The sequence below is a fragment of the Patagioenas fasciata genome, chromosome 2 (genome assembly GCF_037038585.1).
Source record: "Patagioenas fasciata isolate bPatFas1 chromosome 2, bPatFas1.hap1, whole genome shotgun sequence".
In the NCBI taxonomy this organism is placed as follows: Eukaryota; Metazoa; Chordata; class Aves; order Columbiformes; family Columbidae; genus Patagioenas; species Patagioenas fasciata.
The window spans coordinates 9,687,899-9,712,736 of record NC_092521.1 but is presented as its reverse complement, the minus strand read 5'-3'; the positions used below and the strand labels follow the sequence as shown (position 1 = coordinate 9,712,736).

Here is a 24,838-nt window from a genome sequence, read left to right as displayed (position 1 = left end):
ATCTCAAATACAGAGAATCAAGATTCTGTCCATCCTACTTGCTTCCTGAGTGACTTTAAGTCACTTACCTGCAATTTCTGAAGACCTCAGAGAATTATTAGAATTAAGAGCTCCCATCAGGTAGAGTTAGAGGCACCAGAAACATAGCCCTTTCTGATTCTGTTATTTGCAGTGTTAAATTATTTGAACTTGTTTGGCTTGCTTCATGGTTTTGTTTATGTCCTGTAGTGACTGAGGACTCTGTTGCTAACAGAATAAAATACGTTACTTGTGATCTCCTTCAGGACAGTTCAGTGCAGTAGGGATGGCCTTTCCTGTTGGTGTGTGGATGAGGATGGCATTGAGGTACCTGGCAGCAAACAGAACGGATATCCCATATCTTGTAAGTCAAAAGGTTCTAATTTTGTTCAGATTGGGTAAAGAACCATTTAAATCTGCATTTGAACTGCTGAAATCAAGAAGAAGTTAGCTCCAGACTTTGATGGACTCTAGTTTGTTGTAATTTGCTGGGTCTTTCTAGTGGAAGTTCTGAAGTTTCTTCCGGATTGATCATGGAAACCTAATACATCTGGGTGGACTGTATTTATGAAGGTCACAGTAATGTAAATTATGAATGAACTTAGTGTATTGGCTTTTGAGTATGAGATCTTCAACCCCATCTGTGGTGGGTTTCTCTATAGCGATTTTCATAACCACAAGTCCATCAGTGTCCTCATGCCACCTGGGTGGCAGAATCAGGATCTGCAGCTCTGAGAAAACTCAGGTGTTGTCTTAATAAATGATTCAGGGCCCAACAAGTACCTTTCTCTAACAGTGCCTCTCTCTGGTACTACAGGCTTATCCTTTTGCCAGCTGCAAAAGCAGAGGATCTTGGTGAGTCGATACATCAACAACAGTAGCATCTCCTACATCCCTCAGTGCCTGGATTCAGGGGCTTTTGATGAGGTGCAGTGTGACACGGAGCTGGGTCAGTGCTGGTGTGTGGATCCAGAAGGAATGGAGATCTATGGCACCAGACAGAGAGGAAAGCCAACGCAGTGTAAGTAATAATCAACAAAAGGGTGGGATTTGTGGGGTGGGAAGGTTTGATGTGGTTGACAGGTGGTAGATCAGAAGCTTGGACACTGAAGCCTGCACTTATGCTGCAGAAGTACAGATGGTTAACTGAGAAATGTAAGTCCCTGATTCATAAACTATAGAATATCTCAAGTTGGAAGGGACCCATAAGGATTGTTGAGTCTAACTTCCTGCTCCTCATAAAGAGGATATGAGGCATCTAGGTGTCCATTCTTCAATGTAATGAATCTAAGCCCCTTCCAATCCATGGGACGGCTACTCAGCTGTTTGCGAGAAGTTAAGACACCAGTAAATATTAACTTTGTTTCCTGTCAGGTCCGGGGAACTGTGAGATCCGAGACCGTCGCATTCTGCACGGGTTTGGGGAGAAGAGCCCACCACAATGCTCAGCAGATGGAGAATTTCTGCCTGTCCAGTGCAAGTTTGTCAACACCACAGACATGATGTTTTTTGATCTCATTCATAGTTATAACAGGTAAGGGGGAAGGCTTCTGAAACAGGGAGGCAATCCTACATAACTCTTCAAGTCAGTGTCTCACTGCATTATTTTTTCCTACATGAAGCCCTTCTCCTGTGATCCCATATGATGTTATTTTCTGTTGATCATTGGACCAAGCAAGAATTTTTATCTTCTGAATTAAATTTACTAATTTAGAAAAGTGTGATATTCCATCTGTGCCATTTGCTCAGTGTGTCCTCACACAGCAGTGGATGCCACATTGGGATCTGTGTTTGGAAAAGTAACCAGGGCTGCTTTCCAGATCGACACACAACAGCAAATGAGATAAATATGGAAGGACGAGACGAGTTCATGTATATATATATGTATCTGAGGTAGGAAAGATGATTCCACATGAGAGATGAAAACAGATGAACAAGTGCCGAGGTGCAAAGAGCAAGTTCCACATGATGATGGGAAGCTCGTGTCTGTCTAGGCAGTGCCAGGGTTGCTCACACAGGTGAATGAGTGATGAACAGGCAAGATGACATTTCACTGGTTTTGGGTTGTTGGAGTGGGCTGGGGAAGACAAAATGCTGGATCAAATGCTCATCTGTGGGAGCAAGAATCCATTGTCTGGTGGAGGATCTTGGAACTGATGCTCAGGAAGAGAAAGAAGAGATGGGCAAGGGGAACCACAGGGGGAGGAGTTCATTTTGTTGCAGATATTCCAGAGAAACCTTTTGGTCTCTTCATGAAGTGTCCTTATCTTGACATCTTAGTCAACACTTTCCTCCAGTGGAGGGCAGTGGAATAAATGTAATACCTCATTCTGACTTGGCTCTGTAGTAGTAAAGGCATTTTATTGTCAGCTTTATATGTCAGTTTAGCTGGTTTGAGGGTTTTCTTTTTTAATTTAAGCAAAACTGAAAGGCAGGCCCAAATGCACAGTGCAAATTTGTCAGGGCTTTGGGAGAGGTTATTTTGGCAAGAGCAGAACGATCTGGCTGCTTTGTTTGTTGGCCTGTGGAGTGTGGAAATTCAAAAAGAGCAATTACAGAGGAGAAAGCAAGGCTTTAAATTAACATTTTTTTTCTCCCACTGGGAGGTTTGTCTGCTAAGACCTATGAGATTGGGTTTTTCTTGTGTCCATGTCATGTAATTAATCACAGCAGGATTGTTTCACTCCCAGCTGCCTACCTTTCTAATTATAGCATTGACTTAAACCCATTACCATCATATCTGAGAATCTCAGGTCATTAATATATTTATTTTCATACTATTCTTGCCTGAAATGTCATTATCCTGTCCCATAAGCAGAAGGCCAGAATATGGAGTTGAAGGGATGAGTTTCACAGCAAAGAACTGTAGCAGAACAGGGATTTAAGCCCATATTTTATGTTCATGTGGAAACAGTGAAGCAATGTTCTTTGGTACCACAGTCTGATTTTAGAAATCTAGACATGTTGGACTAACTCCCTTTCCAAGTTTTTTCCTTACACCTTTATAAATATTCCAGAATAAATCGATGTGTTAAAAAAAATAAATGGAGAAATTCAGAAGCTTAGGGTTAAGACTTTCCCAAGAGGAAGACTTTTGGAAAGAAAGATGAGCCCGAATTTCTTGCCTCACCCTGGTGACCTTGCCTCTCTTACTTATTTTATGCAGACTGTGCCCAGGTCCTACTTGGATGGGCAGCCATGTAGAAGACCCCATAGCAGACTGGTGGGAATGACCAAAAAATCAAGAGTCAAGGAGGACCTCTTTACTTTCTTGCTATAATTTCCATCAGACTGATCCTTGTGTCAGTGTCTTTATCCCACCTCACTGGGGGTTTTGCCCTATTATGTATTATTTCGTTGGCAATGGAAAAAAACCTGATTAGTTTATCTCCCTCTGTTTCTGAATACTCAAGGAGAAAGGCAGCTATAACTTGAGCTACACGTCTCTTTGATCTCCAGAAGTAAAAGTCATTCGTACTTGTAATATGTTAAAACCCTCTTTCTCTTTAATCCATTGGGCCATGCTCTCAAAATGAAAAAGATTAGTGAAGTTTTTACCAACTTTTGCCCTTAATTCACTGCAGAAAACATATATACCATGTAGGGAAGAGGCAGCAACCTGTTTGTTTAGGCACTCTGCCATCATGTGCAGATTTGTGGAAGGAGCTAAAGAATGGGTGTTGTAATAACATTAAGCCAATGTCCCTCTATTTTACACTCTTTGACAAGCTCTCAGAGGTGAGAATAGAATTGAAAATGAGTACTGGGTACCTGCTTAGGAAGGGTCAGAAATCTGTCTGAAGGGAGACCTTATTGTCCTGTGTTTGCTTAAAAAAAATTACATTTAGGACACTTGTTAGCCTGCTGAAATTCTGATTTGGATCATGTCAGAATCTGGTAGCTACAAGGAGGCCGAAGGGTTTTGTAATGGCTTTGTGCTGTGCAGACATCCTCGCCATACAAATTCAGGAGGGAAACACAGATGATGCTTTGTTGTTGTTGATGAAACTCCCTGGGCTCCTCACAGGAGGCTGCTTTCCCTTCCAGGCTCCCGGAGGCTTTCCAAACGTTCAGCTCCCTGCGGAAGATGTTCCCAGAGGTCTCTGGTTACTGCTACTGTGCAGACAGCCTGGGCAGGGAGTTAGCAGACACCGGTAAGTACCCTCTGGCATCTGATCCTTTAGATTGAGCAGCTTTGAATTCCCAAGAGAAAGGAAAAATAACAAGCGTCAGTCTTCAGCTTCATTTTGGCTTCAGGTTCACTCTTACAAGAAGCAAGGCTGCTGGGGCCAGTGTAGTGCCCATGGGAAAGGCTGGAGCTCACTGGTGAAATCCCAGCCTTAGGAGCAGCGCTGCAGTCAGCAGCAAGTGGAGCTGCTGCCCAGGAGCTAACCTTGTCCTTTCTGGAGTGGTGGAATAGCAGTTCTGAATGTTCAGCCTCTGCCCACACAAGAAAATTGCATCATATTTGATGAGTCCAATTAACGAATGCAGGAGAATATAAAGGGCCTGGAGACTGAACTGTTTTCTTCTTGCTCAGGTGGAATCATGAAATGGGTTGGTTTGGGAGAGTACTTTAAAAGTCACCTTGTCCAACCTCCTTTCCTTGGGCAGGGACATCAGATGGTCCTTCTTTTTCTTTCATAGCTTCAGGACAACTTTCAGGCATGCTAATAGTTCACGTGACACGATAGAAGAAAGACTGTTTTTTCCAAGAAAGAGGAATGAAGAGGTTGAGGAATTCCAGCTCCTTTTCGTTAGATAGGGTGGTTTAAAATGAAAATCTTGGAAAACTGCAAAGCATGGTAGCTTAAAATTTAGATCATAAATGAGAACTTTAGCATTTAATTTCCACGGGGGTGAGAAGTTCTCGAAAAAGTTTATTTTTTTTACACTCAGAGAAACTGCACATCCTTTAATGTGCTCAGGGTATACCAGCAAGACAATTAGGATTTGCTTTTTGGAAGCATTGGTTTCTGATTGACAGTGTCAGTCACTGGGTGTTCCTCCAGCTCATTTTGTTAGATGTCAAGGCATAAAGATAACAACTGAGCACTCAGCAGTGGGTTACATGGTGTGGTGTATTAGGGTTATGCAGTGTAAGTTCACATTTTGCGTGTTTAGAGGACTGCTGTGCTGTTTCCTGAAAGGCTTCCAGTTCTGCTATTCTGGTGCAAAGCAAGTGACTTCAGTCTTAAAATCAGGCTCTGTATTAAAAGTTTGTCTTTCCCAGGACTGGAATTGCTGCTCGATGAAGTTTATGACACAGTTTTCTCTGACCTGGAGCCCGCACGCACATTCATGGAGACCAGTATATATCGGATCCTACAGAGACGGTTTCTGGGGGTTCAGCTGGCTACAACCGGCAAGTTCAGATGTGAGTAGCCCCCAGGTGATGCCCCGTAAATAAGCTGACAATTTTGGAGCTCAAATGTGACAGCTGCCGCTGGGAAAAGTTGTTCTAGGAATCTCCTGCACTGAAATAATAGAATATCTATGTTTCAGTGCAAGAAACAAGCTCCTTGAATTGCAGCTGAATTTCAACTTCTGGCTTGTACATTCTTAGCAGCAGATTGTACCTATCCTCTGATCAATGCTTTCCCGCTCACTTGAAGTTCACTTTAGTTGAAATCCCGTGAACTCTCTGTATTTCTTGCCCTGAGATTATGGAGATGGATCTGATGATTTACTAAATTAAAAGCCTGAGAAAATACTCCCTAATTTATGATGGTGCACTCAGAAATAGGAAGGATCTTACGCTGGCCATAGCACACTCAATCCCCAGGAGGCTGCACAAGAGTTTGTGGTGCCTTGGCCAGCAAGGCTGAACTTCTGGATCTGCCCTTGGGTCCATTCCCTCCCGACATGAGATAAATGGAGAGAGAGTTTCTCTGCCTACGAACAGTGAACTCTCTGGAACAGGAGTCAGGTACCTCCTTCTCTCTCCCACACCAGAGCCCAAGAGACTTACCTTGGCTGGGGGAATTTGAACCCCCTGGTGTGATCATTTTCATCTCCAAATTTCTCTGACACTGCAGTCTGACCCTCACTAAGGAATTGCATCACCAGAGATATAAAGCAGATATTGATGTAAGTCTTCCGGCCACATAGTTGTGTGGTTTTTCTATTTCTGGGATGAGCTGATCATCCTGGAGAGTCTGGAGAGCATCTTCCCCCTCCCGCTGCACAGCGTTGTGCAATAAGCTCTGACTGCAGTTGGGGATGCAGCGGCTGTCAGCAAAGATGATGCTGTAGCAGCCACAAGATGGAGATGTGACCACGTTCCTCAGCTGAGAAAGGAACAGCTTTGGTGACTTACCCAGATCTCACACCACCACCTGAAGCCACACGCGTTAGGAAAGTTGTCAGACTTGCTTGATGAGCATGTTGCTCTGACATGATGCTCGTGCTCCTCAACTTGGTAGCTGAGTGTAGTTGGAGAGCTCTTGAAGATGAGAAATGTTTAGGCTGCAGGATCGCAAGTTTATATAAACTAGCAAAATTTGGAAGGGTGTAGTCTAGTATTGGCGAAATCATAACTCAGAAGATTTTCTTTATGGAGTTTTGGCTTCTCTGCCATTAAGGACAGTTTGACAAGACAGGGGTCCTCACATCCCTGTGGATGGAAGTGAAAGAAATTGGGTGGTCGCAGACCAAATCTCCACAGTGAGGTGTAGGTCTTTGTTCAGGAGCAATGCCTCATTGTCTTCAGAAACACTGATGTTTGCCTTCATTTCAGTCTCTTAAGCTGCATATCTGTCTCTATTGACCACCTTTTCCTTTGCATTAAGGGCTCGAGCTCATCTAACCTCCAGCTTGGCCACTGAGAGAGATGCTGATACTCTTGCCTATCCACAACTATGCCTGAAAAATGTTTTAAGGTTTTATTTTCTATTTAGTTTTCAGAAACAAGTACTACAGAGAAAAAGCCTGGGGCCAGTTCTCCAGGGAAGGAGAAGATGGATAATTTGCATTTTGGGCTGGGATGTGAAATTTCACTGGAAACAGTCAGGAAATTAAACTTTCTTTCTTTTTTTTTCTCTCAAATAGGCAAACAACGGGATCAAGCAGAGATGGCTCTGAAACTTTAAGCTTTCCCTCCTTAACACATACTGTTTTTCTTCCAGGCCCCTCGAAGTGTGAGGTTGAGCGGTACACAGCCCTGCGTTACCAGCACGCCTACGTGCCGGCTTGTGATGCCGATGGGGGCTACACACCAGTGCAGTGTCAGCAGGGAGGACAGTGCTGGTGTGTGGACACCAAAGGGCAAGAGATCCAGGGCACAAAGAGACGAGGACAGCTCCCAGCTTGCGGTATGTACGAGATTTGGAAGAGGAGAAATGTGCACACCTTTTGGTGTCTTTAGAAAGAATCACAGAATCACAGAATGTTAGGGATTGAAAGGGACCTCGAAAACTCATCCAGTCCAGTCCCCCTGCCGGAGCAGGAACACCCAGATGAGGTTCCACAGGAAGGTGTCCAGGCGGGTTTGAATGTCTGCAGAGTAGGAGACTCCACAACCTCCCTGGGCAGCCTGTTCCAGTGTCTGTCACCCTCACTGAGAAGAAGTTTCTTCTCATATTCAAGTGGAACCTTTTGTGTTCCCGTTTGTACCCATTACCCCTTGTCCTACCATTGCTTGTCACCGAGAAGAGCCTGGCTCCATCCTCGTGACACTCACCCTTTATGTATCTGTAAACATTAATGAGGTCACCCCTCAGTCTCCTCCAAGCTAAAGAGCCCCAGCTCCAGAAACCTGAAGGAGCAGTTGCCTTCTTGTCTGTGACAAATTCTGATGTTCAAAAACTAGGATCTGAAATCCTCCCTGGGGTTAAAAGCCATATTCTAATAAATTAATATCATATACATCGTATTTTCCTTTATGACCTTTCTTTAGTCTTTTAGTTTTGCATACTCTATGCAACCATGATATCTGTTTCTTGACTGCAGAAACTGGGGCATTAATATCAAAATATCTGGTATAATGTAAGGAAACCAGTGATGGCGGTTTTTGGTTTTACCTCCTTCCTTTGGTGAAATGCTATGGAATTTCTAAGGCATCTCTCATTCCTAGCATTTTTTTCCCGTCTCTGTCACTCCATATTTGGCCATGAAAATTGCCCAATCCAGTTAAAAAAAAAACGCAGACAATTTGGAAAAGGTGTGTGGGTTTGGGCTTTGAGAGATTTCGTTAAGAATACACCATCAAATCACTGTCTCAAATGGAAATGACAGCAGAAATGTCAAAGGGCTGGAGGGGAGGAGAAGAGTTAAAAACCTTCACTCCAGAGCACACTACCTAAATATTCAGGATTATGCTGGAAGGCTGGGGCACAGGGTCTTAACACAGGAGCTGCCTTTGGGGAAGGTAATTTCTCCATCTGAGAGACACAGTCTTACCACGCAGATAGAGAAGGAGGAGCCTACCCTGAGTGTCACGGCTCCAAGTCTCTCGGAGTGCTCTGGGCACAGACAGGCTTACAGTGAAATGAAAATGTTAATGTGCCTTCAAGGCTGATCACCAAGGATATTGCAAGCAAACCTCCGAGAGACCTTGCCATATGTTGGGACTGGTTGTTTTCTCTTTGAATTTGCTTTGCTGAGCCCTCCTGATGATTTTTTTGAGGGCAATGGCTTGAGGCTGCTCGCAGCTTTTATTGGCAGACTCAGGAAATTTAAACAGGGAAAGATTTCTGCAGGGGTTTTGCAGACTAACTCCTGAGAAGGTATTTCTTGAGGATATAGCTGCAGTCTGTGTTCGGACAGCTACATGCCATGTGTATATCTCCAGTTTTACTCTGGTTTATTTCTCTTTAACATCTTCAGCGCTCACACTCAGCAGCATGAATGCTGGAGGATGCAGAGATGTAGGTGTGGGTGGCACATTGGGTACTCACATGGCCTAGGACACCAAGCAGTCCTACTAGAGACCCACTTCTTTCCAGACTTTTACATTAAACTCACCCCAGCAGTGCTTTTCTGTTTGTTCCTTCTCACTTTGCTTTGATTTGATTCAGAAGCGGGTAGGAGAGGAGAGAGCATTTAAAGACCGTGATCCTACATTTGTTTTGTGTTAGCATACTTGCGGGATTGTGGCTTACACTAACTTATTGGTCCCCAGAGGAATGTTCTGCATCCCTCTTACCAAGAGCCAACGCTGAAAACAGAAGGAGCCCATCCTACAGAAAATGCCTTTACAAAGGAACCACTGTGAGGGACCCTGAGCCCCAGCCAGGAACTGCAGAGCAGGACAAGGGTGCGAAAGCAAGAGCGAGAAAGGTGCTGATCAAAGAGCTTCAGATTTCTTGCTAATCCATTTTAGCATCTTTAAAGATTTTCAGCTTTTCTCCTTACTGTTAACAGGGTTCACGACTGCTTTGTATTTCCTGAATGTGGAATAAATGAGGTGGGATGGGGAGTCCAAGGAGGCCATGCTGGAGCAGACCAAAGCTGTTTATCCGCCACCCTGTCCCCTACAGGGACAGCACAGTGGTGCTTAGGGAGAAGGTGTGAGAAACATGAGAGATGCGTATAGCTTCCATATATCCTTGCTGTTGCCTGCTGGGTGTCCCAAACTGGAAGCTAAACCCAGATTACCGTGTTCAGCTGTCCCATATGGAGCCAGCTTCCAGGGATTTGCCATGTTGCTCTTTAATGTTTTTTCCTTCCTAGCATCCTCTGACAATAAGTTTCATGATCATAATTATGTGTTCTGCTTCTGGACCATTCTAATTCCTGTGCTGTGAGAAATACTGAATAATAATTATTATCTATTGTGAACGATGTGAAGAATCCTGTTTTTTGAAAACATATATTATATTTTTTGTCCAAGCTGAATCATCTCTCTGGAAAAGTTGTTCTGTCATCAAAATACATTTGCATTTCTTCTCTATAATTCTGCTACTTTTGCATTCCTTCTCTGTAATTCTTCCACTTTTCAAAGAATGTAGCCCTGTGGCACGATTCAAACTGCTGCATGAGTTCCAGAGATTCCGTCAGTGCCATAACCACCCTGTCTGTTTTGTTCTCAGTGTCTTTTATCTACCAAGTAATTATTTTTTTGGTGTTTTTTGAGGTCCTTCTTCAGTGGTTGCATCCTAACTTAGAGCCATTGCCACCTGTTTATGAATGTACAGATGGAGCTGCGTGCAGAAACACCTGTGACTTAGCTTGGCCCAGGATGTGGGTGGCCAGGACCACTGTTGGTACCCTCAGTCCCCTGACATTTGACTATTTTTGTTGAAATTTTCCATTTGTTTTTTCTTTGGAGCTTGTTTGTGAATGACATCTGGTCCTTAGCACTCTATTACTGCTCATTTTAAAGTTGATTTTGAAACCTCTTGTAATGAACACTTCACTAGAAAACCAAAGATCTAGCCTCCATAAATTCTTTGTTAGTGGGCATGAGTTAAAATAATTTTCTGTTTTTCTGCAGTCTGTTTTTTTCTTAGGTTCGCATATTGTGCCTCCATCATCGGAAGTTTGCATTATAAGCACACCCCCTACCAGGGAGTTAAAGTATTTGGAAAAGACTTGTTTGTTCTTTCAACCATAGGAACAGGAGTGAGGTTTTACATTGGGAAACAATAGAACCAGAAAAAGACCACAGAGCAGAAAAGTCAGATGTGGTGAAGGAATATTTCCTTTCACTTTGTGTTGTTGACTGGAAAATTTTATTTATAGACTATATTCAACAACAGTTCATGTTTCTTTATCAATGTATATGATGTGTAGTTGAGGAAGCAGAGACAAGATGAACTGCACTTTTATGTGTTTTCTACTGAGACTGCTTGAAAAATAGCCATAGAGTTACAGGTTTTGGAAGTCCAAAAATTTGCATGTTTTTTATCTTTGTCTAGGTGAAGAGCAAGGGTGCACCTCTGAGAGGCGACGGGCGTTGTCGAGGATCTTTTATGGCCCTGCTGGCTACTTCAGTCAGCACAATTTGTTTTCCACGCCAGACATGCAATCAGAAAAAATACCTGGCTTCTCAAGACCCTGTCCGCCCTACATCAAGGAGCTGTTTCTGGACTCTGGATTGTCATCCCCAGTGGCACAAAGCCCATATGTGAGCCAGATTCCTGGGCTAGAAATCACTCTTAGTGAAGCCATCACGGGGATGTTCCCATCAAGGGAACTGGCTCAAGTGGCACTGCAATTTACGGCCAATCCAAAGCGTTTCCAAGAAAACCTCTTTGGAGGAAGGTTCCTGAAGAATTTGGTCCAGTTTAACTTTACCGGGGCACTTGGCACCAGTGGGAAATACAGCATTGGCCAATTTTTCTTGCAGGAGGATGTGGCAGATGGGGATAACATCCAAGGCCTTCTGGAATTAGCTGAGGTATCAAAGGAAAGCTCCATTTTGAGTAAACCTCTTGTAGGCAGCTTTGGCCGCACAGTAACTCTACAGGACAATCAGAATAAGATGAAATTCCTTTCCTCTGTTCTGGAACTACCAGCGTTCTTTATGTTTCTTCAACAAGTGATTTCTGTCCCCAAAAGCATTGCTGAAGATTTAGGTGAAGTGATCAAACTAGCACTGGGATCCAAAGACTGTGGTGAGGAGCCAAGGGACCTGTTTGTTCCAACCTGCACCAAGGAGGGGAGGTATGAGGAAGTTCAGTGCTATGCAGGAGAGTGCTGGTGTTTGGATACTTCAGGTAAGGAAGTTCCAGGCTCAAGAGTTCCAGGCAAACGTCCAAGGTGTCCCACTGATTGTGAGAAGCAAAGGAGAAACCTGCAAAATTTGAAGCAAACCCTGCCTGCGGGATCAGATCTTTTTATTCCCTCTTGCACTGAGGATGGAGACTTTCTGCCACTCCAGTGTTATGGAACAAATTGCTTCTGTGTTGATTTGAATGGCAAGACTATTCCAGGAATAAGTGGAAAAGCTGAAAAGCCAATGCAATGTAAGTCCTGGAGACTGGAAACCTAAAGATGCTTCCTTCTTATGTTGGAATTTCGTGATTCTTTCTTCATATCTGATTTTATCTAGAAATGTATGGATGACGTACACAAACAATATTGTCCCCTAACAGGAAAGTGAGTCGGCCCTACAGTTGCAGGGAAATACAGTGTACGTAGTGGGAAATACAGTGTACATAATCCTTGATATCCTAAGTATTAAAGATGGTCCCCTCTTCTTTCAGTGGGTTAGTGTAGGCACACAAAACAGGAGCCTGAGGTCTTGCCTTGTTAATGAACATGTAATTGGCATCTGCCTCTATTGAAGTGTGTAGCTACTGTATATAACATCCCTGATGCCCATGAGACCTGGAGCATCTGTGTAACTAAATGTGACCCATACCAAGTGAAAAAGCCTTTTTAATTCCAGGACCAAGTCACCAGGCACAGTCACTGGCTCATCCTGAAGAGCTTCAGTGCCTTAAAACGTGAACCTCTTTTAGTCTTTTAGCTCAAGAATATATCCTCAACTTGATAGGATGTCACGGGGGTCCAAATGTAGGAAAGGGATTCAAAGGCTAATAGGTTTCTCATAAAGATCACATAGTCAGGCCAGAAAAGTGAGTCACAAATTACTTGTCAGACATCAGTTTGGCATTACAGCTTGCTTATAGACTATGAAGTGCCTCTTCTGCCCTTCTAGTAATGTAGTACAAAGGAAGAAGGAAGCACACAGGCTAGGGATATTTGTCTTTCAAGATTCTGTGAACTGAAAACAGCGCATCAACAGAGAGAACAACAGAATATCCTGCTTATCATTTTGGAATGAATAGCAAAGTATCCAACAAATGATAATGGTACATAGTGAAGGAGCTTTTTTGGACAGCAGTTTGCAGAAGTAGTGGGGCATCTGAATTGGTAGGGCATTTATATCTAGCAACCAATCTGTAGTGCAATCAAAAATAAGCAGGTTCGTAATTCTCTGGTACTCAAAAGGAGATGAGCTCCTATGTTTTGCTGTGTTTGTAAAGCTGCTTGATGGCAAAATAAAATTTGGCTCTAGAGATGGCAGAAAAGGCTTCCAACACAAACTCACTCCAGCATTTTGAGTGGTGGTATTTTTACAGTCAGCTGCAATATTTGGTAGAGAATAGGAAGAGAGGACAACAGAATCTGAAATTTCTGGTTAGGTCCAAGGGGAAATAAAATGAATATTATCCTACTGTTCAGGTGGTTACTTTTGCAGGGATTGGCCGAATAAGAAGTTACAGCCAGATTATCAAATGGATCTGAAAATAGCTTGTTAGTAGCACCAAACATGTATCCCCCCAGTAAGAACTACATATGCCAAATGTGCTCAAATATTTTTAACAGCTGTATTGATATGCATCTTTCAGTGCTCACATGCCTTTGGAAATCTTACTGTGGTTCAACAGAGGAGCTTAAGAGCATTGGTCCTCTTAATAACAGACCAGAAATGTTGTTGTTAGTATTGGGACAAGTGACTAAGTTTTAGTAATGGTGTTTATAGTACTAAGGGGGCAGGGAGTGTTGTATATCTTCAGTGTGTTCATAAGATGTGCTGTACATGTTTTTCTTTTCCCCAGGCCCAAGTGCTTGCCAAGTAAGAGCTGGACAGGAGTTCTTAAAAGCTGTGAAAGTCGTGCTGTCGGATCCCGGTGCTCAGTCCCAGCTCTCCAGCGTTTACGTCCCGCAGTGCGATGCTGCGGGCAGCTGGAGGCAGGTGCAGTGCAGCGGCCCTCCCGAGCAAGCCTTTGAGTGGTATGAAAGGTGGACTGCAGAGAACAATGATGGTGAAACCCTGCCCGTTGCTGATCTATTGAACATCATAACTGGGTATAAAGAGGCATCTTCCAAAGGCTTTTCAGCTTTTATTAAAGCTTTGTACGAGGCTGGGTACCAGAATGTCTTCCCAGTGTTCACCACGTATTCCTCCTTCACTGATCTCCCACCTGAAGTGCTGGAAGGAAACGTGACCTATGCATCTGAGAACATTTTACTGGATCCATATACATTCTGGCAGCTGCTGAATGAGCAGCTGACCTATTACCCAGGACCGTACACTGATTTCAGTGCTCCATTAAAACACTTTGAACTTCGTGATTGTTGGTGTGTTGACAGCAAAGGAGAAGAGCTGCCAGGAACAAAGACAGAAGTGAATCAGGTCCCAGCATGTAAGTAAGAGACTTTCTGGTATGTAAGTAGCAGTGTTTCTGGTCTTTGCTTTTATGCCACAAGAGGAAAGTCCTTTCAAGTGCTGGGAGGTAGGAGACAATGACTTGGTGCAAAAATCATCAATACTGTCATTGTCACTGACCACCAGAGCTGGGCTAACTCATTTTTTTTAAATAAATGCTCTCTCAGCTTTGGGAATAAGGAGGACTAAAGTTTCGTATCAAGTTTGTGTAGATATTATAATTTGGAATTTAGACATGTAATACTTTTACTGAAGATACTTATCCATATGACAGAGGACAGTTTGAAGTTAGAAACAGTTTTTGAAGAGTTGTATGGATAACTCATGATTACACTGGGATGTAACTGACTTTCAAGAATGCCCTAAAATGAGGCAAGAAGAATTTTCTTTACTGTTGCTTACGGAGTCAGGAGTAACAGGTATCACCTAAAAGTCCCCAGGAAAAGAATGAGACCAACACTAAAGTTTGGTAATATCTGTCTAGACATCTCTACCAAACCTGTTGGTCCCTCTTTGGGGTTACTTCAGCCAATCACTGATGTTATAGATGTAGTCACTAAAACCATTCTCATGACATCATAGTAATTTTCCAGCTGGGAGAAAGAGACAAGGCAATGAATGACAGACTTCCAAATGAACAAGGACTGCTGGAGATGCCAGTCCTGTGGGCAAATGTGGAATAAAGGGGACGAAGCAGATTAGCAGAGAGTTGTTTTCATGGAGAAGCTTTCACTGAACTGGTCCAGTGTGTTGAGCTGCCATGTAGTTCAATAGGTGTGTGGAGAGGACAGTGGCAGCTGCCACTCTGGACCCAAGGGGTATAACTTCTGTTTCCTTTCTCACTCTTTTTTCTCATTATCCACTTTTTTATGGCATTGAAGGAGAGATAGCTCTGTAGAGACATAATAACTCCATTTGTAGAAGGAGGTAGCTTGAAATCATCAGGCCTTTGGCCCAGGACTTGGAGAATGTTTGGGTGATTCCTGGTGCTCTTGGACTCCTGTGGTTATATAGCTAGGGATTGATGAGTCTCATTTGCTTGCTTTGTTAAGCAATTCAAAATGGAGCAAGTGCACCCTCAGACACATTATGTGAACTGTGGGGTTGTCATATGTAGGGACAGGAGTGGGACTCCATGATCCTTGCGGGTCCCTCCCACCTTCAGGGCATTCTATGATTTTAAGGAAACAGAAGATACTAATTAGAAGACCAGCTAGTTTTCATATGCAAACCTTTATTGGATTTAGGTAAAAGGCATTTAAATACCTTCTGATTCTACAGGTCCTGGTATATGTGAAGGTGTTAAGAAGAAAACCATAAAATTTGTGGAGGAGGCAGAGCAGCTCATTCTGGCATCAAATAGTTCCCACTTTCCTTTTGGAGAAAGCTACTTGATGGCAAAGGGAATACAGCTCACAGACAATGACCTCCTACGTTCTGCTCGGCCCTACGAGTCAGAGCCAGTGGTCTCTGAGGAGCTCTTAATGGGCAGTGACTACGCTCTCCAGCTGGCTGCATGGTCAGGTAGGTGAAAGAGGGATGAGACCTTAATGGCCAGAATCTGTGCAAGAGTATTCTATGTCAAATTCAACTTCTCTGGAAAAGAAGTGCAACTCAGCAAATATCATTATATAAGTGTAATTAACCTACTAACCCAAGAGCTGATTTCAGGTGCCTTATATATATGAGACCATGCATATATGAGATCTCGACACCTACCAACCTCAGTATACTTGCAGCAGTTGTTATTTTCCCTTCTAAAGTACAGGGAACAATAAGGTGTTAACAAACACCTGCATTCAAAATATCTCTTCTTAGATTGGACACTAATATTTTTCTTTTACTTATCTTTTATAGTCTTGCATTTCTACTGGCGGAGTCACTTCACTTCAAAACGTTCTGCTGGGGAAGCAACGCAGCTGGGATTTCTCCCTTACATTCCACAGTGTGACGGCCTGGGAAACTGGGAGCCAGCTCAGTGCTACGAGAGCACAGGTGAGCTAACAACATTTCTGCTAACAAGATACTCTGGGCTATCTGAGCAAGGAAAAACTAAGCAGAATTCTCATAGAAAGATGAAAATCTTGTATTCTTGTAGCCAAATGGGAGAGAAGTGAAGTGATCTGCAAGACGGGTGGAAAACTGACTGAATGAAGGACTCAAGTGACAGCTCATTGGGACTCACAATTCAGTCAGTGTCCAGTTGCTCACTGCTAGTAGTGTTCCTCAGGGGTCAATTCAGGGGCTGGTCTTGCATAATGTGTAATGCTTTCATTAATGATGAGGATGATGAGCTGAAGTGCACTCTCAGCAAGTTTGTGGATGATACCAAACTGCTGGCAGTAGATGATATGCTGCAGGGTAGAGCTGCAATGGAAGAGTCTTAGCAGAACTGCTCCATCTCCATTCTCACCACTGCTCTGATGTGTGGTCTGCTTATCTCTGGATAGCAGAGTTAACTGTGACTTAGATTTACTGACCACTTTCTATAGCACTGCTGAGGATTAAATTCTTCTCAGTACACAACAAAGTGCACTGCAATACAAAGTCTAAAATAAAGCTGCATTTCTTCCCTGTCCAGGTCATTGCTGGTGTGTGGATGAGAGAGGACGTTACGTCATGGATTCCTTGGTCTCACGCTCAGCAGAACTTCCCAAATGTCAGTTGGTTTTCCTTCCTAAATATGTGTTGTCACCTGCTCTTACAAATGTTAACATTTATTTAAATTTCTAGTATGATATGCATGAAGCAAGGCTTGTTTCTAACCATTGCAAGAAATGAAAAAGGAATTTTGTGCTTGTTTTGCTGATTCATTTAATTTTGCTATGCGTGATTTTGACTTTCACAATTTGAGAATGGACCCCCTAGTGTTGATGACCCTTCTTGAATATGGGGGTTGGACCAGATGTCCAAACAGATATCTCCAGAGGTGCCTTCCAACCTAAACCATCCTGTGATTCTGTGGTTACCAAACATCAATCAAGAATACCCTACTTAGGTGGTAGCAAAGCCAAATGGAGATGTGTGAAGGAGCTGGGAGTATACCCCTTTCTCTAGGATAAGTTTTATTAGGATTTATTTTAACATATATCAATGTTTTCCCTCTTACAGGCCAGACATCATGCCAGCGATCTCGAACCAATGCCTTAATTTCCAGCTGGAGACAGAGTGGCTCAAAGCTGGATGCCTCTACAGCTGATCTCTTCATCCCCTACTGCCTTGAGGTGATTTAACATGACCAAGGGAGGAAGAAACAAAACCTCCCTGGTTTTGCTTACACCGAAGCAAAGGCCTGTACAGTTCCAGTCTATAGTCCTTAAGCATCCCCCTGTGCATTCCTATTAACCTGAAAGAAAATATAAGATAAAACAAACAGCCGATGTTGCCCTGCATAATGCAGAATTTACATAATTTTGAGATTAAAAAAGAGACTAGGTAGCTCTGTCCCTGCCTTTGCTTCCCTCCTACAAGGTGGCTCTGCCTGGTCCTTTTGCAGGGCTGTGCTTAAAAGGCACAAGTTAAATGGCTGAATCTGGGGTTCTCTTTCTTCTTGAGCTGTGAGAGAATGTCAGGATGAGAGTGAGGTGGATGAAGGTATCCCAAAATAGGGTCCATGATGCTCTCGAAACATTGCAGTGAACAGGATAGAGCCCTGAGATGGTCAAAGAACAGACATTTTAAACCAAGATTATACCTGAACTTAATCTCAATGGACTTTCAGTTCTGCACACTGCTTCTCTCAGGGTCTCCTCTGTGTATTAAAATAGGTAAACTATATTTTAATATTTCTTGTTTCTTTTTAGCGTGTTGTATTAATGAATAAATATAAGCATAATCAAATATTTTATCTGCTTTGGGATGTGGATTCTGGCGTGTCTGTACAAATACACATTGCTCTACAATGACAGGTAATTGATTTTTCACAGACAGGAGAATATGCTGTGCTGCAGAGATCCGACACAGATACTTGGTGCATAGATCCTGTGTCAGGAGAGGTGTTCCAGCGTGGCAGCAAAGATTCGGATGGCAATCCTGAGTGTGAGTTACACTTTACCCACAGACAGTGGCAATATCTCATGCTCTGTGGCACATGTACTTCATCTTTCAGAATGATACCTGTGAAAACATGGGGAGCTTACAGTTTAATTCCTCAGTGACATGGTAGATACAAGCACGTCATTGTTGAAAGGGTATCTGAAAATAATTGTACTTCACTTTCATAATACCAGAAAGATATCAGCCTAGACAAACTGATGGACAGACTTCTATGCATTTTTTTTGCCTTTCATTTCTTACCACTATAAGAAATTCTTTGGGCTTATGGATGTGTTTTCAAGACAGTGAATCCTGAACTGTGGGAACTGGGCCATGTGCAGTCAGTGAGACCATTTTACATGGTCCTCAACTTTTCCATGGAATGCAATTGCATCTATAATACCTTTTCACTGTCTTCAAATAAAGACAGAGTAACTGTTGAAGTATCATAGGAGATGGTAGATCCAAACCATTGAAGAATCCCTGCTTGTAGGAACTGAGATGCCCTGTTGGAGCCTGTGCATGGGCTCTGTCCAAGCTCTTCCAGTTCTACTCCCCTTGTTTCTTCAGTTCCTTAGTGACTTTCTGCCCACCATCTCCCATGGAAAATTTGGGAGAATAATCTGCTGGTGTCAGGCAAGCCTTCTGTCACAATATCAGTAACAGAGGAGATAATTACTCAGGAGAGGATAGTGAATTAGATAGAACTTTCATCTGACCCAGCAAGTCTACTTTCTTTCTCTTATGGATGGGCTAATTATAGAAATCCATGAACAGGCCTGATGGGGGATAAGTAACTACATTCACTGAGGAATTAATTGAGTAATTGTTTGTAACACAGGTTTACAAGCTTACTCTGACACAGGTGAACAGAATCAGTAAGATCCAACTTTGTCTCAGATTCAGATTGGACTTTTTGGATCTTCTTATGTGGTTTCACATACTCATGTTCCTGTTTTGTTTGTTTATGGGAGACCATACATATTGCTGTTTTATGGTTGGGTTTTCTTTCCAGGTTTGAAGGTATAAAACTGGGACATTTTGACTATTTAAAAATGTAAATAAGCATATTATTACATTTAAAATGATATTGCTCAAAAATTCTAACTAAAATATTATTTTTAAAAATTTAAAATATCAACATATAAATTTTATTTGTGCAATCCCATATAACTTGCACTTTAATATTTAGAAAAAAATGTGCTTTTTCTAGTGGAAGTAGAATTTCCCATTTCTGCAGATGATCAGTTTGTTGTCTTCAGTTCTTGCAATGAATGTCTCTCTTTCAAGGTCCTAGTTTCTGTAATATGCTGAAGTCTAAAACCAGTTCACGGGAAGCTGGCAAAGGCTACATCCCACAATGTGAAGGGGACGGTGGGACGTTCTCACCCGTGCAGTGTAGCCAGGATCAAGAGAGCTGCTGGTGTGTCTTTGACAATGGAGAAGAGGTGCCAGGGACACGAATAAATGGGGGAAGACCTGCATGTGCAAGTGAGTTCTTGCTTGAGTTGTGTTGCTTCTGGGCAAGTCCAGGTCTGGAACATGACTTAGATCCTAATTTTTTCCAGTATTTAATTGTGTTTAAGCTTTTTTTGTCCAGACTTTTACAGAGAGTTTTGCTCAAGTGCTATGGTTATTATTGTGTTACAGCAGATTTCAGACCTACCTGGGCATGATATCTGGTTTTCTTCAAGTGATTTGTCAGGGTGAAAGGAGAAGGGAATGGATCTTTGACTTTTCCTTATCCATAAACTTGGTTAAATCATAGTTGAGCTATTTAACTTAGCTAAAAAGTCGATCTGGACAGCCTGCTGCAAATTTGAACGTGTTCCAGTCTGAGCTGGCTCTGCCTTTGAAAGCCATTCAACTGGCTGAAATACAATTTGAAAAATGTGTGTTTCTGCCATTCGTACTCTTGAGTTGTGACCAGAGTTGTGAAAAGGATGTGCCAAAACACTACCTATTCACAGGGTATTTCCTGCATGACCAGAGCTGTGAAGCACTGGAATTCACTTGTTTCAAGTGAGATGTCCAAATTGGAGAAATTTGGATAAATTTAATTTGCAAGGGCCTTCATACATTTCCCATCACTGAAGTAGAACAAAGCAAATTAAACTTTCTATGAGGCTATGCTCCAAAGTGTAATGATTATTGGAAACTGGAGATATAAAAAAGAAAACCTTCAACTACTACCTGCAGGACACTAATGTTTCCATAGTTTTTTGTTGTTTTTTTTTTAATGACAGCTGTTGGTAGGTTTATGAAAATGGGACCACGTGATAAGAAGTTGCTTCTGTTTCCTTTTTGTAATTCTTCTAAATAAAGAGCAACACATGCTAACCAACCAAATACCTGATTGTGTCAGCCCAACTGGCTGTAAGACATAATAAATTAGATAGCTCCTCAGCCATCTTGGAAACTATCACCAACATTATTTTCTTTGAACTCTCTTGTACTGATAGAGAGCTATGTGGATGGGATTTCACAAGAAGCCACCAGGAGACCCCAGGGTTGTATCTGTCCCATGCAGTGTGGAGTTGTGTGGAGATGAGTTCTAAAGAGATTAGCTCCAGAGCTGGGGTGGTGTAGCCATGTCAGTATAGGAGTCCAATACAAGTTTCTAGCTCTTCAGAGAAGTAGAGCTGATCAGTCTAACAAGTACAGAGCTTTTCCCATCCTGGTTTCAGGTTACAGAAGCATAGAATCATAGAATAGTTTGGGTTGGAAGGGACTGTCAAAGCTCATCCAGTCAAACCCCCTGCCATGAGCAGGGACATCTTCACCCAGATCAGGTTGCTCAGAGGTTGGGGTTGTTCAGCCTGGCCTGGGATGTCTCCAGGGATGGGGCATCCCCACTTCTCTGGTGGGGATGTGCCAGTGTTTTACCACCCTCATTGTAAACAATTTCTTCCTCATGTCTGGCCTGAATCTCCCCTCCTTTGGTTTCAAACCATTACCCCTTGTCCTGTTGTAACATGCCCTGCTAAAGAGTCTGGCTCCGTCTTTCTGATTTGCCCCTTTTAAGCAATGAAAGGCCGCAATATGGTCTCCCCAGAACCTTCTCTTCTGCAGGCTGAACAACCCCAACTGTCTCAGCTTGTCCTCATAGGAGAGCTGTTCCAGCCCTCTGATCATCTTGGTGGCCTCCTCTGGACCCTTTTCAACAGGTCAATGTCTTAGGCAAGACAGCACAGGAGTACTGAGGGCTAGTTATGGGCTAGTATCTCTGTGGGACATGCAGCTGAGTGATTTTGTTTTGTTTGGACCAGGTGTAGGAACTCAATGTGAGACCCAACACTCAGAGGTTTGGATTGACTTTCCCATAGTCTCTGAAGCTGAACAGGGAAAAGTGGAAACATTTCTAGTAGTCCAGAAAAAGTCAGAACTAGTTGTAAATGTTAAGTCCTTGACATCTTCTTCTCTCCACGAAATCTCATTTTCTACATTTCCCCCTAATTTCCAAGGGAATTTATGGAATATGTTCTAAGGAGGGTGTTGGTGTACCCCAAACTATGCCCCTAATATGATTTTATATTTTGCATTCACATCTGATATTTCTTGGGATCGTGTAATGCTGTACTTTTGCTAGAGGAAAGAGTGAGTGAATGATTAATGACCTTTCGTTTTTAAAAGACTGCACTGAGAGAGTGAACTGCTTTAGAAATATAGTGGAAACCTGGCTTTACTGAAAGCTTTTTGTTATTTTCTGCATAAAAATACCATTGAAATAATCTTTAATGAGTTTCCTGGATTTTGAAGTAACAATGGAATTTTTTATGCTAAACAACTTAGTTATTGTGTAAGAATAAAGAAGCAAAAGTAATTTTTCCCCTCAGTCTTTCCAGCCTAGTACTGGGATTGACTAATATTAATAATTGTTCAGGAAAAAGAGAAGGGAGTTCTGTCTCACTATCTTGGAGATCTTGACTATCAGCAAAATAAGCTGTTGTGGTGGAAAAATATGATAAGCTTCTCCTCCAACATCAGAACAGACAGCTGTAAACAACAAGTAGTAACTTCACAGTGCCCAGTGAATGCAATGAGGTTTTCATTAGCTTGATCATTTCCATCAGAGGTAAAATTCAGCTTTTTCTAGTTGACATGCACCATAGAGATGATGCTGAGTATCCTAGCAGTCCTCAATGCAGCTGCCATCGTCATCCCTGCATTCTGCAGCTCTGAGTGGAGAGAGAAAGTCTTCCAGAGAAGGTGATTTCTTATAGAAATCATTAGAAACACCTATGAAAGAAATGTCAGTCTTTGATTGGATTCTGATTCACTCTTACGGGACTGAGAAAGTGGGGCAAAAATAGAAGGAGGACAAAAAGGTGCAGGCTTGATAATGATAGCAAATGAGATTACATATGTAAGAGGGATAAATTTACTGATTGTGAATCAAAACCTGTGAACCACAGCAGGAAACCATCCATCTCTCATGTTTTGGGGGCTGATTATTTCCCTAGTTTGCACACCAGTTCTCATTGGAACTGATAGCCAAAGAGTGAAGTAGTATATAGCTGAGAATGCATTTGACTTGCTGACTATAGGAAATGTGTTAGAGCAATAAAGAGAGCATACACTGTTTTTAATATACTTTGTATAAAGAGAGATTAATTTGCATATAATGGTGGACTCGATCTTAAAGGTCTTTTCAAGTGAAAATGATTCTATGCTTGTGTAATAAGTCTACATTGGTCAGCATAAGTGTTACTGTCTCTTTTACATTGATATATTTTGGTGCTAAAAACTCAGGAATTTTATTAAAAATTTGTTAAGCAAAGATGCCACGTTTCTACCTTCGCTGAAGAAGAGATTGGATACAGTGTCAATGAGTGAAGAGGAGGGATATAGTGGCCCCATTTACAAAGATATTGCAGAAAAGATGCTATAGAGGCGACTTGGAAAAAAATACATTTGGCAATTCAGAGAGACAGATATGAAAGTCTTTCATTTTGGCATTGAAATTCTCAGGGCTGTAAAACAAGGATGTGCTGTGCACACTGGATCCCAGATTCATCCTGCAATGTTTTAAGCTTTAACTGAAGTGGCTGCTAAGTTGAGGAATCAATCTCTATATCTCCATCAGAAGGCGAGAGAAAGTCTGCTTAGAATGAAGCACCAGCAATGTTTGCCTTTCTCCGGTGACTTGGGAGGTTGGGACTGAGCTGAGCATTGGTATTTGGAAAATGATCTATATATACACCAACCAAGTGCATTGTACTATATGAGAACGTCTCTACCTTCATATTTATTTCTAAGTGAGGAAGTTGTTTTTTGTTCCTATGTTTTGTAGCTCTAGAAGTCATAAGTGTTTAATTATTACTAGATATATTCAGTAACTAGGTTGAGATTTGACTAATATCAGGTGAAGCAGTTGTTTTGTACTGATTAGTAAGAATTATCATTGTGGTTTGTCTGCTATAACAGTCTGTTACAGAGGGCTAGCAGGGTTGAAATAACTGTACTGATGTAGAGTGAGTCAATAGGGTAAACTTTGTGTACCAACTCTGGAGCTGTATGCTACTGTTAAGGACCTACTGTGTCACCAGAAATATCCTGGTGGTGTTGAAGACACCATAGTCGTGAGCTCCTGATCTTAAAGTTTTCAAACGTGACCCTAAAGAGAACTGAGATTTTTTTTCGGACCTCGTGATTTCCACTGGACATCTTTTGTAAAGGCTTGTTCTGCTGATGGTTGGAAACCTCCTCCTCATTTCCTGCTTAAATTTATTCATGAAAGTTCTAAACTTATCTGTTCTTATAAACCACGCACGTAGCTTTCTGGACCCATTGCATTACCCATCAAAGTCAATATGTGTCTTTTCACCAGCTTTAGTAAACTGAACCATGCTGACATTGAACCAGATCCAAGTAGAGAGGAGTGGGAAATGCACAGAGTGTTGTCCAGGTTTCCTCTGTTGGTACGAGGCTTATGTGGACTTTTTACTAGAAGTGCTTCATAGTTTGCCACTAATATATCCCCTTTCTCATGTGCCCAAAGGTCCGCAGTGTGCTCTGCCATTCGGTGCCTCATCTGTTCTCAACGGAGCTGTATTTTGTGAAAACATTTCTGGGCAAGCCTCAAGCATTCAGCAGTGCTGGCTGGTGTGTCGCCAGGGCTTCTACAGCGCCTCTTCCAGCACGTCGTTTCAGTGTGATGTGCAGCGGCATCGATGGGTCTTGGCCGCCCCACTTTATCAGGCCTGCCAGAGTACGTCTGAACCGCAGTGGAATGGGAAGGGCACAGAGCAATGTGAATAGATGCACAAAAATGCACTTTCATCGTGAAGCTACTGTGTGAATTATGATAATAGGACAAAACAGTTATATGGGAGTTGCTAAATTAAGTGTAAGGAGATTAGCCCTGTCTTCTGCCGTCTTCATCTTTGCCTCTTGGTTGGTTGCTATGCCAGAAACAGTCCCGCTTTTCTGTAACAATATAGTTATAAATAGTTATTCAATCTATATGCAGATTTTCTTTGCAAGTTAAAAGATGCTGGCACCATCAAGTGATTCTGTTGGAACCACTTAGTTCTGGAAGAACAGATGAGTGCCAGATGTTTGAGTTTGACAGAGCTTGACTGTTTATTTGCATAATCAAGTCACTGTTACTGCTGCATCTTTTTGCAACAGTCTGTTCTTTAGGATTATTGTTGTCTTTGG

The 24,838-nt window shown here is 42.3% G+C and overlaps 1 protein-coding gene across 1 annotated transcript in view; it reads left to right on the top strand.

The window, feature by feature from the left end:
- TG (thyroglobulin) overlaps nucleotides 1–24,838 on the top strand; it is a 159,689-nt gene that overhangs the window by 2,046 nt on the left and 132,805 nt on the right. The window contains exons 3-17 of the mRNA XM_065831913.2: nucleotides 285–382; nucleotides 836–1,039; nucleotides 1,393–1,552; nucleotides 4,066–4,172; nucleotides 5,252–5,395; nucleotides 7,146–7,331; nucleotides 10,878–11,927; nucleotides 13,530–14,117; nucleotides 15,422–15,664; nucleotides 15,998–16,135; nucleotides 16,722–16,799; nucleotides 17,252–17,364; nucleotides 18,067–18,178; nucleotides 19,466–19,666; nucleotides 24,177–24,386. Of these exons, the coding sequence (XP_065687985.1) occupies nucleotides 285–382; nucleotides 836–1,039; nucleotides 1,393–1,552; nucleotides 4,066–4,172; nucleotides 5,252–5,395; nucleotides 7,146–7,331; nucleotides 10,878–11,927; nucleotides 13,530–14,117; nucleotides 15,422–15,664; nucleotides 15,998–16,135; nucleotides 16,722–16,799; nucleotides 17,252–17,364; nucleotides 18,067–18,178; nucleotides 19,466–19,666; nucleotides 24,177–24,386 (3,632 nt within the window). The remainder of the gene's footprint in view (nucleotides 1–284; nucleotides 383–835; nucleotides 1,040–1,392; nucleotides 1,553–4,065; nucleotides 4,173–5,251; nucleotides 5,396–7,145; nucleotides 7,332–10,877; nucleotides 11,928–13,529; nucleotides 14,118–15,421; nucleotides 15,665–15,997; nucleotides 16,136–16,721; nucleotides 16,800–17,251; nucleotides 17,365–18,066; nucleotides 18,179–19,465; nucleotides 19,667–24,176; nucleotides 24,387–24,838) is intronic.